Source organism: Wallemia ichthyophaga (genome assembly GCF_000400465.1).
Source record: "Wallemia ichthyophaga EXF-994 unplaced genomic scaffold scaffold11, whole genome shotgun sequence".
In the NCBI taxonomy this organism is placed as follows: Eukaryota; Fungi; Basidiomycota; class Wallemiomycetes; order Wallemiales; family Wallemiaceae; genus Wallemia; species Wallemia ichthyophaga.
Genome location: NW_008806284.1, coordinates 302,359 through 314,755, shown reverse-complemented (window position 1 = coordinate 314,755; position 12,397 = coordinate 302,359). Strand labels below are relative to the sequence as shown.

At 46.1% G+C, this 12,397-nt stretch overlaps 8 protein-coding genes across 8 annotated transcripts; 6 read left to right on the top strand and 2 right to left on the bottom strand.

Moving 5' to 3' along the window:
* Positions 1 to 549: 549 nt before the first annotated feature.
* Positions 550 to 1,084, top strand: J056_000793 (uncharacterized protein; the record flags this gene model as incomplete). The annotated part of the gene is made up of 3 exons (XM_009270421.1): positions 550 to 613; positions 662 to 953; positions 997 to 1,084. The coding sequence occupies 3 exons, from the start codon at positions 550 to 552 to the stop codon at positions 1,082 to 1,084; spliced, it is 444 nt and encodes a 147-aa protein (XP_009268696.1).
* Positions 1,085 to 1,287: 203 nt separating this feature from the next.
* Positions 1,288 to 1,881, bottom strand: J056_000792 (uncharacterized protein; the record flags this gene model as incomplete). The annotated part of the gene is made up of 1 exon (XM_009270420.1): positions 1,288 to 1,881. The coding sequence occupies one exon, from the start codon at positions 1,879 to 1,881 to the stop codon at positions 1,288 to 1,290; it is 594 nt and encodes a 197-aa protein (XP_009268695.1).
* Positions 1,882 to 2,307: 426 nt separating this feature from the next.
* Positions 2,308 to 3,322, bottom strand: J056_000791 (uncharacterized protein; the record flags this gene model as incomplete). The annotated part of the gene is made up of 2 exons (XM_009270419.1): positions 2,308 to 2,964; positions 3,014 to 3,322. The coding sequence occupies 2 exons, from the start codon at positions 3,320 to 3,322 to the stop codon at positions 2,308 to 2,310; spliced, it is 966 nt and encodes a 321-aa protein (XP_009268694.1).
* A 1,635-nt stretch (positions 3,323 to 4,957) lies between these two features.
* On the top strand, positions 4,958 to 5,527 carry J056_000790 (uncharacterized protein; the record flags this gene model as incomplete). The annotated part of the gene is made up of 4 exons (XM_009270418.1): positions 4,958 to 5,011; positions 5,067 to 5,175; positions 5,224 to 5,382; positions 5,430 to 5,527. 4 exons carry the CDS (start codon positions 4,958 to 4,960, stop codon positions 5,525 to 5,527), a joined length of 420 nt encoding a protein of 139 aa, XP_009268693.1.
* A 520-nt stretch (positions 5,528 to 6,047) lies between these two features.
* J056_000789 (uncharacterized protein) lies at positions 6,048 to 6,983 on the top strand (the record flags this gene model as incomplete). The annotated part of the gene is made up of 4 exons (XM_009270417.1): positions 6,048 to 6,074; positions 6,120 to 6,230; positions 6,277 to 6,322; positions 6,370 to 6,983. The coding sequence occupies 4 exons, from the start codon at positions 6,048 to 6,050 to the stop codon at positions 6,981 to 6,983; spliced, it is 798 nt and encodes a 265-aa protein (XP_009268692.1).
* Positions 6,984 to 8,342: 1,359 nt separating this feature from the next.
* Positions 8,343 to 8,744, top strand: J056_000788 (uncharacterized protein; the record flags this gene model as incomplete). The annotated part of the gene is made up of 2 exons (XM_009270416.1): positions 8,343 to 8,357; positions 8,403 to 8,744. 2 exons carry the CDS (start codon positions 8,343 to 8,345, stop codon positions 8,742 to 8,744), a joined length of 357 nt encoding a protein of 118 aa, XP_009268691.1.
* Positions 8,745 to 8,874: 130 nt separating this feature from the next.
* J056_000787 (uncharacterized protein) lies at positions 8,875 to 9,593 on the top strand (the record flags this gene model as incomplete). Its single annotated transcript, XM_009270415.1, has 2 exons — positions 8,875 to 9,456; positions 9,501 to 9,593. 2 exons carry the CDS (start codon positions 8,875 to 8,877, stop codon positions 9,591 to 9,593), a joined length of 675 nt encoding a protein of 224 aa, XP_009268690.1.
* A 136-nt stretch (positions 9,594 to 9,729) lies between these two features.
* Positions 9,730 to 12,298, top strand: J056_000786 (Chromatin modification-related protein EAF1; the record flags this gene model as incomplete). The annotated part of the gene is made up of 2 exons (XM_009270414.1): positions 9,730 to 9,764; positions 9,820 to 12,298. The coding sequence occupies 2 exons, from the start codon at positions 9,730 to 9,732 to the stop codon at positions 12,296 to 12,298; spliced, it is 2,514 nt and encodes an 837-aa protein (XP_009268689.1).
* Between the last annotated feature and the right edge of the window lie 99 nt (positions 12,299 to 12,397).

The following is a 12,397-nucleotide window of genomic DNA, read 5'->3' as shown; positions in this document are numbered from 1 at the left end:
CGCTATGTCCCAATATCACTGTGTATTCTACACCCGCATATCTCACATTCTGGCTGCTAGATCGGCCAATTAATATTTTGTACTACCAGATATCCGTCAAAATATCTATACTCTAGGCTTATTCGACATCTCTCCACTTCAGCTCTCGGCCATCTCCACAGCGGTAGCTTTTGGTAACATTTGGTGGCTTTTTCTGGAAGCATCAAATGCCTCCCGAAAGTTCTTGGCCCAGTTTAATTTGACTCCTTAGTTTTATTAGCTGGTATAAGGCACATAATCGTTCCTAACTTGAATGTAGTGCTTGCAGCGTGTATCCCAAGGTGCAGAAAAACAGCAAATACGTCTCATTTGACATCCGCACACGGCGCATTAGCTGCAGAATTTCATAAGTTCTCCCTCCATCGCTCCTCAGGGCAATTTTCCCCTCTCACTCTCCGTGTGCCTAGATTTGTCATTTGGTTCAGCGGCACCCCAAAAAATGAGAAACACAAGGGGCTGAAGCGTCCATAAAAGCTGCATCAGCTCTTTAATAGTTTACACCCGATGATAATGTCCCACAATTCAGCGGCAGCAGTGGCAAATTACGCATACCCAGTAAGAGTGGAAGGATGCCGTACGTCGTGCGTAGAGTCAAGGACATTGCAGCTGATGCGCACTATAGAATCCACAGCTCACCCCTTCCCAAACATGTTAAAAGCAGAAGATTCTCAGTTCTCAGACTCCCACTCGCGCTTAGATGCCTCCTCCGAGTCTTGCTCCGCAAAAACATCTAAAACACCGTCACCAAGTGTTGGGAAGCAGGTGTCCACGAGACAGACGCGCAAAGAACGCAATCGCCAAAACGTTGCTAACTTTCGCGCGCGTCAGCGTATCACGGCGCAGCTCAAGGAGGAGGTGCTGCTGCTTAAGAAGAGCAATGCAGATCTGGAGCAGGAGAAAGATTATCTGAATAGGTGGGTGTCTTATGTGTATGATTCACAATCTCACACTATATAGCTTCGTTTTCGAATTGCAGAGTGCACTGTATAATACCAAGTATAGTAGCAACATGTTTGTCGAACAGATCACATATCGCATCGTGTAGTTGCAGACAGACGAAGCAAATATATCATAACCGCAAGCCATTTTTAGATCTTCATAATATAATTCATCACGATACGCATCTCATATACGCCTTAAATGCATTTTTGTTAGATTGCAGAATTGCTAGATTAGCGGGGATGGTTTAGTAGGACTGACTGGATATAAATTGACTGGTGGGATGAGCGTAGACTGCCTACATCCCCCTCACACCTTGACGCTTTTGTGATGGCTTGTCTTGTGCGGTGGGTGCGCTTTCTCATTCAACCCTATACCCGCGAAAAGCTTGCGACACACTATCAGAATAAAACACTCAACTCCATTCACCGCTTCATCCTTGTAGATGTTGATGAATGATCGATTTTGGTGTGCCTTCGACCTCATGCTTCTGAATAGCGGGTGTGTCTTCTCCTTGTTCTCCACAAAATCCGCCAGGACTTCTTTCTGGGTGCGTATTACGTTTCCAACACATTTCGCTGTGGAGAGGTAGGGCGTTGAGATGCGCGGTGGACTCGCACTAAGAGCGCTGTATCCGGTATCAGGCATCATATGTATCTCTTTATCGAATTGCATTTCGAGATATCCAAATCTACCGAGTCCTCCCCTGCCATTAGGTTTGAGCGATATCGTTGCAATAGTCTCGTTGAACTGCAGCACATCCACGAGTAGCTCACCGCTGCTCGTTATAGAAGAGTGCGTCGTTAAATGGAGCGTTGGACACCACGCCGTACATGGATCGAAGCCCTGGATGCTGCTCGAGAATATGGGGATCGGTATTTTTGCTGCTGTAGCTGCTGGCATGTTTCTTGTTTTGGATGTTGATGAACACTCCAAATTTCATCCTCCCTCGTCTATATAAGGGTGCTGCTCGTTCTTTTTTTGGCCGTGTAAATTGGCCGACGGACGAACGCAGGAATCCTGCCGTTCGCAGAGCTCCCCTTTACGAATTACATTAATTATTTTTGGGTTTCTCCCGGCCAGTAAACTTTTTCCTTACGCTGCTGCGCGGATCGCTTCGGCTCAAGCTCATTCGGCGCAACAAGTATCAGCGTACTGCAGATTTACTTGCCGTGGCTGTGCTAGAACATCTGCTAAGAATTTTTGGTTCCAATTGCATTTATATTCAAGACTTTTTGGTTCCAATTTCGTTCATATTCAAGACAATTTAGTTCATTCGTGATTCAATACATGATTCAGAAAGATTACTATGTGCAGTGATCAGCATGCTTAATTCTTTTCATTATTTTCGTCGTCGTATTTGTTGTTGTTCTTCTCGCCGTTTTTGTTCTCGGCCTTTTTGTCGTTTTCGTTGTGCTTATTGTAATGCTTCTTGTCACCTTGATTCTTGCCGTTGTTGCCGTGTTCAACGTCACTATCGTGCGTCTTGTCGTTACTGCCGTAATTGTTCTCAGTTAACTTTCTATCATCGTACTTGCCATCGTCGTGTTTCATGTCGTTGTCATGAATCTTAATGTTGTTCCCAGACGTCTTTTCGTTGTATTTATTGTCATCGTGCTTCTTGCTACCGCTGAAATCCTCATTATCATGCTTCTTATCATTATTTTCGTGCTTCACTTTTTTGTCCATCTTGTCGTCATGCTTCATGTCGTTGTTGCTATGCTTCTTACCGCTTGAAATTTGGTCGTCATGTTTCATGTGGTATTTGTTATCCTCTTCCTTTTTGTTGTCGCTGTGTTTATCGCCGCTGTGCTTCTTGTCGTTGCCACCATAACGATCATCCTCGTGCTTGATATGGCTGGACTTCTTGTTGACATACTTGCTATCTTGTTTCTCGTCGTTACTGTCGTGCTTACCATCGTGCTTCTTATAGTTGATTTCATCGCTGTCATCTTTCTTGTCAGACTTCCAGTATTCGTCTGTCTTCTGGTAAAACAGTGTAAGCTGATTTTCACCAAACATCACTTCAACCAACCTTGACATCCGCTTTGTTCTTCTCAGCAGCCTCATTGTTCAGCTTGATTTGCTTCTCAACTTCCTCGCGATGCTTCTTGAGTGCCTCTTCGTGAGATAGCTTGTCTTGCTTGTCGTATTTGCCGTGGTTGTTGTCATTCTTGGAATCGACACCATTACCATAGTTGTAGTCATCCTTGTGGTCTTTGATGGCGTTGGCGTCTTTCTCATCTCTGCGACGGGCGATGTTGTCTGGTTGTGTGACTGCTGCTGATGCGATGGTGCCAGTGAATGCAAGAACGGCGAGAGCTTTGGCGGTGTTGAAGTACATTTCTGTCTTTTGGGATGTAGAAAAGCAAGAGAGATATAGCGCTTCTTATAAAGCCAGCTGGGCTGATGATTCTTCTGCTATAGTCACATCTCGTCATTCTGCCAAGCTAACGAGGCTGAAGCATTATGTGGCGCAAATTAAGGGTATATATGAGCATATATAGTATTGTAATAAGGACATTTTGTTGTTGGAAAGCTTCTGTTGCTGTAAGAGCTCCAGGCTGATATAGTCAAGTAAAACTGTATTTTGGTATACTAGGGATCCTCATAGCCGTTCACGGTGTTAATGAGTGTATTTGTTCAGCATTTAGTCATCACATCAAGCAAACCTGGCTGAGGTCAATTTCCACAAACGTCATACTTCTATAAGATGTTTCAGTCGCTGCTATTCATTGCTGCTTATGCACGTCTATCAACAGACCCCTTTATCTTCATACAGAGTGACTGTAAAACAACCACAAATGCTTTCGAAAATTTTCTATGCTACTGCTTCATTGTCTTACTCTTGCATACATCATACGCAATTCAGTCACCCATTTCTACACTCAGTCAAGACGTGAATCAATCTAAAAAATATGGATTCACACACTTACTCGCGATTTCTGATATTTTCTAATGCGCTTCATACGTCCTACAAGCGGCTAGTTCCTGGCAACATTTGAGGGTGCTGTCAAAATGAACGGTTATGAAGTCCTCGATTGGATATTTGCCGATCAACGGCCAGCGGAGCGGATTTAATTAAGTTTATTAGTTTCATGACATGTCAGTGGCCAGCTTCAGTTACGAATCAGTGATCAAAGCTGTCAAAATGCTCCATCTTGTCGGAGCAATATGAGACCAGACGGCTGGTTTTTTAGATAAAGTTTGGCGGTTTGACTGCCTCGGCAAAGGTATAAAATAAATCCATCTTACTCTGAGCTCCACTCGATTATCAGCAGGGGCTTGATCCGATATAAATCTTTACAAGATGCATTCGCTCTGTAGCTTTGACTTTCAGATTCACATTGAACCGTCGCGCAATGTTGCCAGAAATCTTTATGAACTGTAACAATAGATGAATTAGAATTCTGAAAGAGGTCATTTGATCGCTTCAAATGTCGTGATACCCATGCTATTATAATTGTTGGGTGCGTTGAAGTTACTCTTAGAAATCGAGAGGGGTTCCAGTTACATGTCGGCCAGATGGCTACTTCTAGTAATGCGAGTAATTGAAGCTTCGTTTTCTACACCTCATCTTATCATTTTGGGATACTTCGAGGATGTGCGTCGTGATCACATTATGACCAATCGTCTTGCTGTCTTGAATATCAGACAATCCTCGCCAAAGCTAGCTTGATGTGGTGTAAATGCCTAACAGTCCAAAAACAAGCTACTTCCACATTCTTCGGGATTTATCGCGTTTTGTATTTCGCTTGGCTAATCACTACAACGGTATAACACACCATTCACTTTAGCGTTAGTATCTCCAATGATAGTCTTCGGGTATCCACGAAACTGCCCCAGCTAAAAATGCTTCCTTATGCCGGCTCTCTATCTTACCACGATAAAGTGACGCAAGAATGTGTTAAATGAGATCTAAATGAGAAAGTACAGAGCTTTCCTTTTCTTTTCAATACATTCCCATAAAATCATATAAATGAAGCTTTCAATCGCATTGATCGCCATAATTGTTGCTTCAACATCCGCTCCAGTACGTGTTTCTTTGCAGCGCTCACAGGCACACTAGATCGCTCGTTCACAAGCAGGCTCTTGTGAATGGGCCAACAGTGCTACCAAAGACACCGCTGCCACTTCTGGCGAGACAGAAGGGTCGCAAGGCAATCTCCAGGAGTCCAGACATGGTGCTCTTGGCGTGTGTGTAATTATCACGCTAGTTTTAGTAGCTGAAAATTCAATCGCAAGGTCTTTATAATGGTCGCTCAGTTGATGACAATGAATGGGCTACCAGCGCTACCTCGACCAGCTCAGCAGGCAATGGCATTTGCGACAACTCTGACGCATATTTACTTGAGCGTCGTCGAGGCCAATTTGATGTCAGCAGCTTCAAGCTTTCTGGTAGAAGTGAGTTTAGCATAACTTTGAAGGATGTCTGAGCTAATTCAATGTAGATGTTGAATGGAACTATGGTAATACTAAGGACAGTGCTGCCTCAGCAGGTGAAAGTGATCAAAGTGAGGTTGAGCTGCTTAGGAGAAATATAATGTAAAAGGAAAATTACGATGACTTCTTGAAATAATAGAGATGATGACTACTTTGGGATATGAATAAGCTTATGTGTCTATTTGTTTTTAGAAATTATCATATTACAATGTTTGCTATCTAGAATGCGTGTGTTTGATCAAAATAAGACACGATGTCTTACTGCCTTGCCGTGTATAGAGCTTGCAGAAGCTTGTTAATGTGTACAAGTTCCTTAAGAAAACCATTTTAAGAGCATCGTTTGAATTACTTGAATTTTTCACATACTTCTCTCCCGCTTCAGCTTCCATCACTCAATTCAGCACGTGTTGAACATCAAGGATGGTCTAGCTACTCGCACTTGCTCATCGTCTATCATATTTGCCACGGCCATTTGAAATTTGAATATTCGTGCCGGATCTTCGGAATGCTACGCTAAAAATGGCGCTAAAATGAAATATAAATTTAAGAGATTCTAAAACAATTCTTCTTTACAACACTCCCACATCAATTCAAATACTATGAAGTTCTCAATCGCTTTAATCGCAATGGTTGCTGCTGCAACAGCCGCTCCGGTACGTGACTATTTGCACCTATGACGGCGCTCACAAGCACATTAGATCGCTCGCTCAGGCGCAGGCTCTGGTGAATGGGCCAACGGCGCTACCAAGGACACCGCTGCCACTTCTGGCGAAACCGATAGCTCAAAGGGTGATCTTTTGAAGCGTGGCGTGAGTATCATTCGATGCATTTTAAAGTAACTAAACAGTAATCCAGTACCAAAGCCGTGCAGCTGACGGAGTAAGACGTTCAGGTGGTGGTTGTGAGTTGACTTTTACTTTCCGAAATGTCTTAGCTAATATCCTTTAGCTGGCGAATGGAACTACGGTACTACTAAAGACAGCGCCGCCTCAGCAGGTGAAAACGACCACAGCGAGGGTGACTTGCTCAAGCGTGCTGGCAAAGGCGCTGGGTCTGGTGAGTGGGCCAATGGTGCCACTAAGGACACTGCAGCAACCAGCGGCTCTTGGGACTCCTCAGACGGTGACTTATTGAAGAGACAAGCACACGGTATGGGAGGCAAGGGCAAGATGGGTGGCAAGGGCACTTCAGGTGACTGGGCCACTGGCGCAACCAAGGACACCTCAGCTGGAAGTGGCTCCTGGGACTCCTCCGAGGGTGATTTACTCAAGAGAGGTCAATTTTACCAGGGTGGTAAGAGAGGCTTGACGGCACGCGAAGGCGGCAAGGGCACTTCAGGTGACTGGGCCACTGGTGCAACCAAGGACACCTCAGCTGGTAGTGGCTCATGGGAATCTTCAGGCGGTGATTTGCTCAAGAGACAAGGTATGATGGGTGGTCCAAAGGGAGGCAAGGGCAAGATGGGTGGCAAGGGCACTTCAGGTGACTGGGCCACTGGCGCAACCAAGGATACATCAGCTGGTAGTGGTTCCTGGGACTCTTCCAAGGGTGACTTGCTCTAGATAAGCTTCTGTAGACAATACCCCATTTGTAATGACTAATTTATTGTCATGATATATGCTACACGTTTTAACGACATTAGACTTGCTTCGACAAAGTGAGACAGGTCTGATAATTTATGCGGTGAAGAAGTAGATGACGAAATGGTTTACTTGTGCCTAAAGCGCCACGATGAGTGCATAGATCGAGACTATAATGAATTCAGACTTGTTTTAATTTTGACCACTGACATGTCTCAGCAAGCGAGATAAGAGCAAGGGTTGAGAAAGAGGCGAATTCGAATGTGAATTTGAATGTTCAAAGGCCTATTATGGAAGCAGAGTGCAATGGGTGACGTGATGTCAGTGCGAGTCGATAATAAAGACGCCAGTACGATCCCATCCCTTTATAAGCTTCGATAAGACAGTGGAAAGTAGGAGGTAGAGTTTGAAGTGCAAAGCGATAGGAATAGTAGGTGTGCTTTGTGAGGGATGCAGAATGACTCACAGCACAATCTCTCAAAGCACACTCGCACACAATCAAACCAATAAAATTACTCGCCAGATGAGCTCACTGATCACTCGAAGAATCAACATAGATACTTGTGGAGTATCAGCGGTGTCTTTCCTTCAGAAGAGAGGGATGAATAAGATTTTCATCGGGTTCAACAGACCCGAAGTGGTAGTGGTTTCAAGAGCAATAGCAATAGCAATGATACAGAGAATGCTTTCAAAGTTGCTGCAGAGATTACAAACAGTAGGGGAATGCAATTAGGGAGGGTGCTAAGCGATGAAATTAAGCTCGAAAGGGAATCGAGAGGTGCAAGCGCAATATACAGAGAAGCAGCAAGAGCATCAAGAGTAGCATGAAAGATAGTATCAAGATGAATTTAAAAAGCAGCAGCAGCAGAACCATTGCTAAACTCACGCGTCCTCAGCTGAGGCCACTGCTGAGACCTGCGAAGAGCATTTGAGGTTCGTGAGTGGGTGAATATTTTCAATGAAATGAGTGCGAAAGTGGGAGAATGTGAGAATGCGCAAGAATGTAAATTTGTGTAGAGGTGAGTTTGGATGAATAGTTATTGATTCATTGCTTAATTGCGATTCAAGGGGATCAAGTGCAGAAGCACGGTGACAAAAGTGGTGCCCAGGCGTTAAAAGAGTCACTATATCACACAATCAAGGCTCTGATACTTTACCAGCTAGCATTTGAATTAATTTATATTTCAAGTCAAACCAGAGATGCACCATATTTGCCGTGAAACCTCGATTTAGAGCCGACTTTGAGTGAGATTACAAAGGATGATGTCAGCGGGAATCAAAAATAAATCAAGGCGGCACCTTCCAACATCTTGTGAAGCTTCGATTAGGAAAAAGAAATAAATGGCAAGGATGAGTGTGAGTGTGGGTGTGTCACTGTCAACTAGCGCTCACAGTAGACAGCCAGATGATCAGAAACGAGACGCTATCGATGCAAAGAATAATCGCGTGAGGAAGTTGAAAGAGAGGCCGGTTTGGGGTATCGGTGGCGTCTTTCCTTCGGAAGAGAACATTGCCGAAGAAGATTTTCAGCGGGGACAGCAGGGTAATGATGTGTTTAAAGCAGCGGCAGAAATAGTTTATAGCAGGGGAATGCAGCTGGGGAAGGAGATGAGTGAGGAGATGAACAGACGTAGGATAGGGAATGTTGGCGAGACAAGTAGGAATCGCAGTGGGATTACTTCCAATGGTAATATCGGCAGACCCAAGTTGAAGTCGCTACAGAGACCAGAGAGGAGTGTCTGAAAGGGTGAATATTTTCAGCGGGGAAGGGAGAGCGAGAGTGATTGAGGATGTTTGTGTGGTTGGATAGAGTGGTGTAGAGTACCTGTGATGTATATTACGCGGATATTCGCCTCAAACCACCACTACCATCATGGAAGACGATAAGGAGAGCGTGCAAGTCCTGCCAGAGTACTTGCTGCCACCGCATACAGCACCACTAGTGAAGCGTATACCGATAAAGATGAACAAGAAGATGAAAGGTTTGAGTTTGTTGCAGTTTCCGACGAGTACGAGTAACTTGAGTGGGCCAATCAAGGCAGAGATCAAGAAGGAGAATAAGAAGATCAAGTTGTATACGGAGCTGGATAAGAGGGGTATTGTGTATAACAAGGCTAATGATATTGATAAGCTCGAGTACTCGTCGACGCTGATGGGGGTGAATACTAATTACTTTGTGGGGATAATCCAGGAAGGGGAGTTGCATTTGAATAAGCTGGAGGATATTTATCAGTTGCGCGTCAATCTCAACCAGCTAAAGACCAAGAAGACGGAGGATGTCGAGGATATGGAGGAGGAGGAGGATAAGAAGGCAACTACGGGGAGTGTTACGTCCAAGCTGATTGGTATACAGGCACAGGCCAGTGGGGACAAGCCGGCGCTGTCGAGTGTACAGGATATTCTGCGTAAGGACGAGGATGAGGCGTACCTGGGTTATGGATGGCGGGAGTTTGATGTGGGTGACTAGCAATTTACAAGGCTATCCTAACAAATCACTAGTCCAACGAGTCTAACAAGCAATTTCAGAAAATGTTTACCGATTCATCCACCAAGCTCAATAACCAGACGAAATCCAAGGAATTGCTTGTATAGCGGGTACAGCCATCACTATTATATTTATATGACAGAAATACTCAATAAAAGGCTCGAGCTTATAAATTACCTATATAATCTATATTCCACGCCTTATTTTAAGCCTTTTGGGCTGGTCGAGTGTGATACCCCCCCGATGGATTTCCTCGAGGCTTGGAAATTAGATAGGAGGTGGGTTATATAATCGTCGCGAGCAATTCAAAGAGCCAGGCTTATAATTTACTAGCCACCTCGATCCTTCCCCTGTCCACCTCCACTCTCCTACAGACCAAGCAGACAGCCAGCCTAGTCCGAGCTACTCGCACAGCCTGATCCCCTTTCCTGTCACCCAACCCAAGCACAAGAAGAAGAACACGCTGAGCAACGCTTTCCACCGCATAGATGCCCTCCACGAATACCAGCCCATCCCCGCCGCCGTCATCGGCAGAGGCACCACCACCAGCAAAGCGCTCTTCCTCACTGACTGGCGGGTGGCATTCAACGATGTCAAGTATGCCAAGGTGGTGCGGCGGATTGGCAATCTGCAGGCGTTGCGAGCGCGCGATGCGGATGCGGATACAGCAAAACAGGACGAGGAGGAGGATGGTGGTGTTGGCGTTGCTGGCGGTGGCTGGTCGTTCAAACAGCCAAAGAAACATAGAGGTGTAGCTGTTCCACTCGCCCATTGGGATCACCTCCTCGATCAGGTGGGTTGGTTGCAGGCAGATTTCAAAGCGGAACGCAGGTGGAAACTCTCAGTCGCCTTCTTGCTCGCTAGCAAAGTCGCTGAATGGCATAGCGCTGGGCATGATGGCAAGAAGGCTCTCTGTGTTAATGCTTCAATTCCCCAGAAGAGTCTGCTTAAAAGACGCGAGCAAGATGAGCATGAGCGAGAGGAACAAGAGCAGCAAACAAAAATGCTTCCCATCGACTCAGAAATGGAGGTGAATGACGCCATCAATGAGCATGTGGGGGGTGTGACAGGTGAGAAAGACGAGGAGAATGAAACAGGTAGGGGAATGGTCGATGACAATATGGCTGGGAGAATATTACGCCAGCAGGAGGAGGAACAGGTGCAAGAGCAAGAGCAGGATGCTACCGCACTCAAAAACTCACACACTCACACCGACTTGCCTATGGATATAGACGAGCTCACTAGACCGCCTACGCTCGAGCAAGATATCAGGGAGGAGGAAGAGGGAGGAGATACAGGGAGCTCGGCGCAATCTGGGCATTCAATGTACTCGGGACAATCGCAATCGACACACACCAGCACCACCACCAACACTCACACCACCACACCACACAAAGATATAATAGAAGCCCGCAAACCGTTGTTGGAGGGAGAAATGAGGGTGATGGCGGACATGAGCGAAATGAGTGGTGGGGAGGTTAGTGACTTGAGTGAGTTATTCCCCGACCTCCCACCCTATACTGTCACTGCCAGCGCAACCGCGCCACAGAGTATGCGCGCGCCCGTACACACTGCCAAGGTGGAGCGAGGAGTGGGAGCAGCGACAGCAACAGCCTTAGGTGGAAATGGAAATGAAAATGGTCGGGTAGACACAAGCAGTGCACAAGCAGGCCGAGTCGCACATGTTAGTCGACTGATGCAGTACAAAACTATGCTCGTGTCTTCCCTCGAGCCTGGAAAACATCGTGCGCGGTCGGCATGGGATGTGGATACATTTGATAACTACACACATACCCTCGATGGTGTCATGGAGGGGGGAAATGTAGGTGCAAGTGCAGGTACAGGCGCTAGTGACCTTTTTCACGGGAAAAAGACCAAGAGCGGGAGTGCAAATACTTGCTGGGAAAATAGACCAGAGGGATCCCCCGCGATTGGTCTACAGTGGAGCGAGGAAGAAGACAATCTACTACACACCCTCACTCAACAGTACACAGGGAATTGGTTACTCGTTGCTGATATCTTTAATGGCTCTCATCAGGCTTTTTCTCATAGACCGGCTGATCGACGCGAGCCAGTGGATTGCTTCGAGAGGTGGAAAAGCGGCGAGGGGAGGGAGAAAGAGAGGGATAAGGAGAGGGAAAGGGAAAAAGAGAAAGAGCGAGAGAGAGAGAAGGAGAGAGAGAAAGACAAAGATAAAGACGTCAAAGAAACGACAAAAAAGACAAAAGACACCAAGAAAAAGCAGTTGCCTAGCGACCAATCGCGACGCGCCCAACGACGTAGCCATCTAGTAACGCTAATAGGCAAATCGGTCAAGAAGCGTGAGAAGGAAATGAGCAAGCGAGAAGGTCAAGCGAAGCGTGTTAGTTTGTTCGCGCATGAGACACATGCAACGGATGTTACTCGTTTACAGCTAGATCCAGTGGTGATGTCTACGCTCAAGTTGGAGCGGGATAGACAGGTACAGGCGGAGTTGGTGCGTAGACAGCAAGCAGCGGCGTATAGACAGGCGCAGGCATTTTTAATGAAAGGGGGAAATCCGAGGATGTTGCCGCCGAATCACCCAGTCGCAATTGCTGCTGCGGCTGTAGCCAGAGGAGGGGGAGTAGGAGAAGGTGGGCAAGCAGGGCAAGCAGGTCAAGCAGGTCAAGCAGGTCAAGTGCATCAAGTACCACAAACAGCACAATCAACACAGCCATTCAACTCCCCACAACTCCAGCAAGCAGCACTTATGGGGGCTAACAACGCCAATCTGCCACCACAGCTGCAGCAGCAGGTAAGGGCTATGGGTAATGGAGGAGGAGGGCAATAAAGGCGTTTTAGATGATAGACACCGATGTAATAATAAAAATGAAAAATTTCAGTAACCCTAATTTTGGTATGAGGAAGCGTCCGTGTTATTTTCTAATTC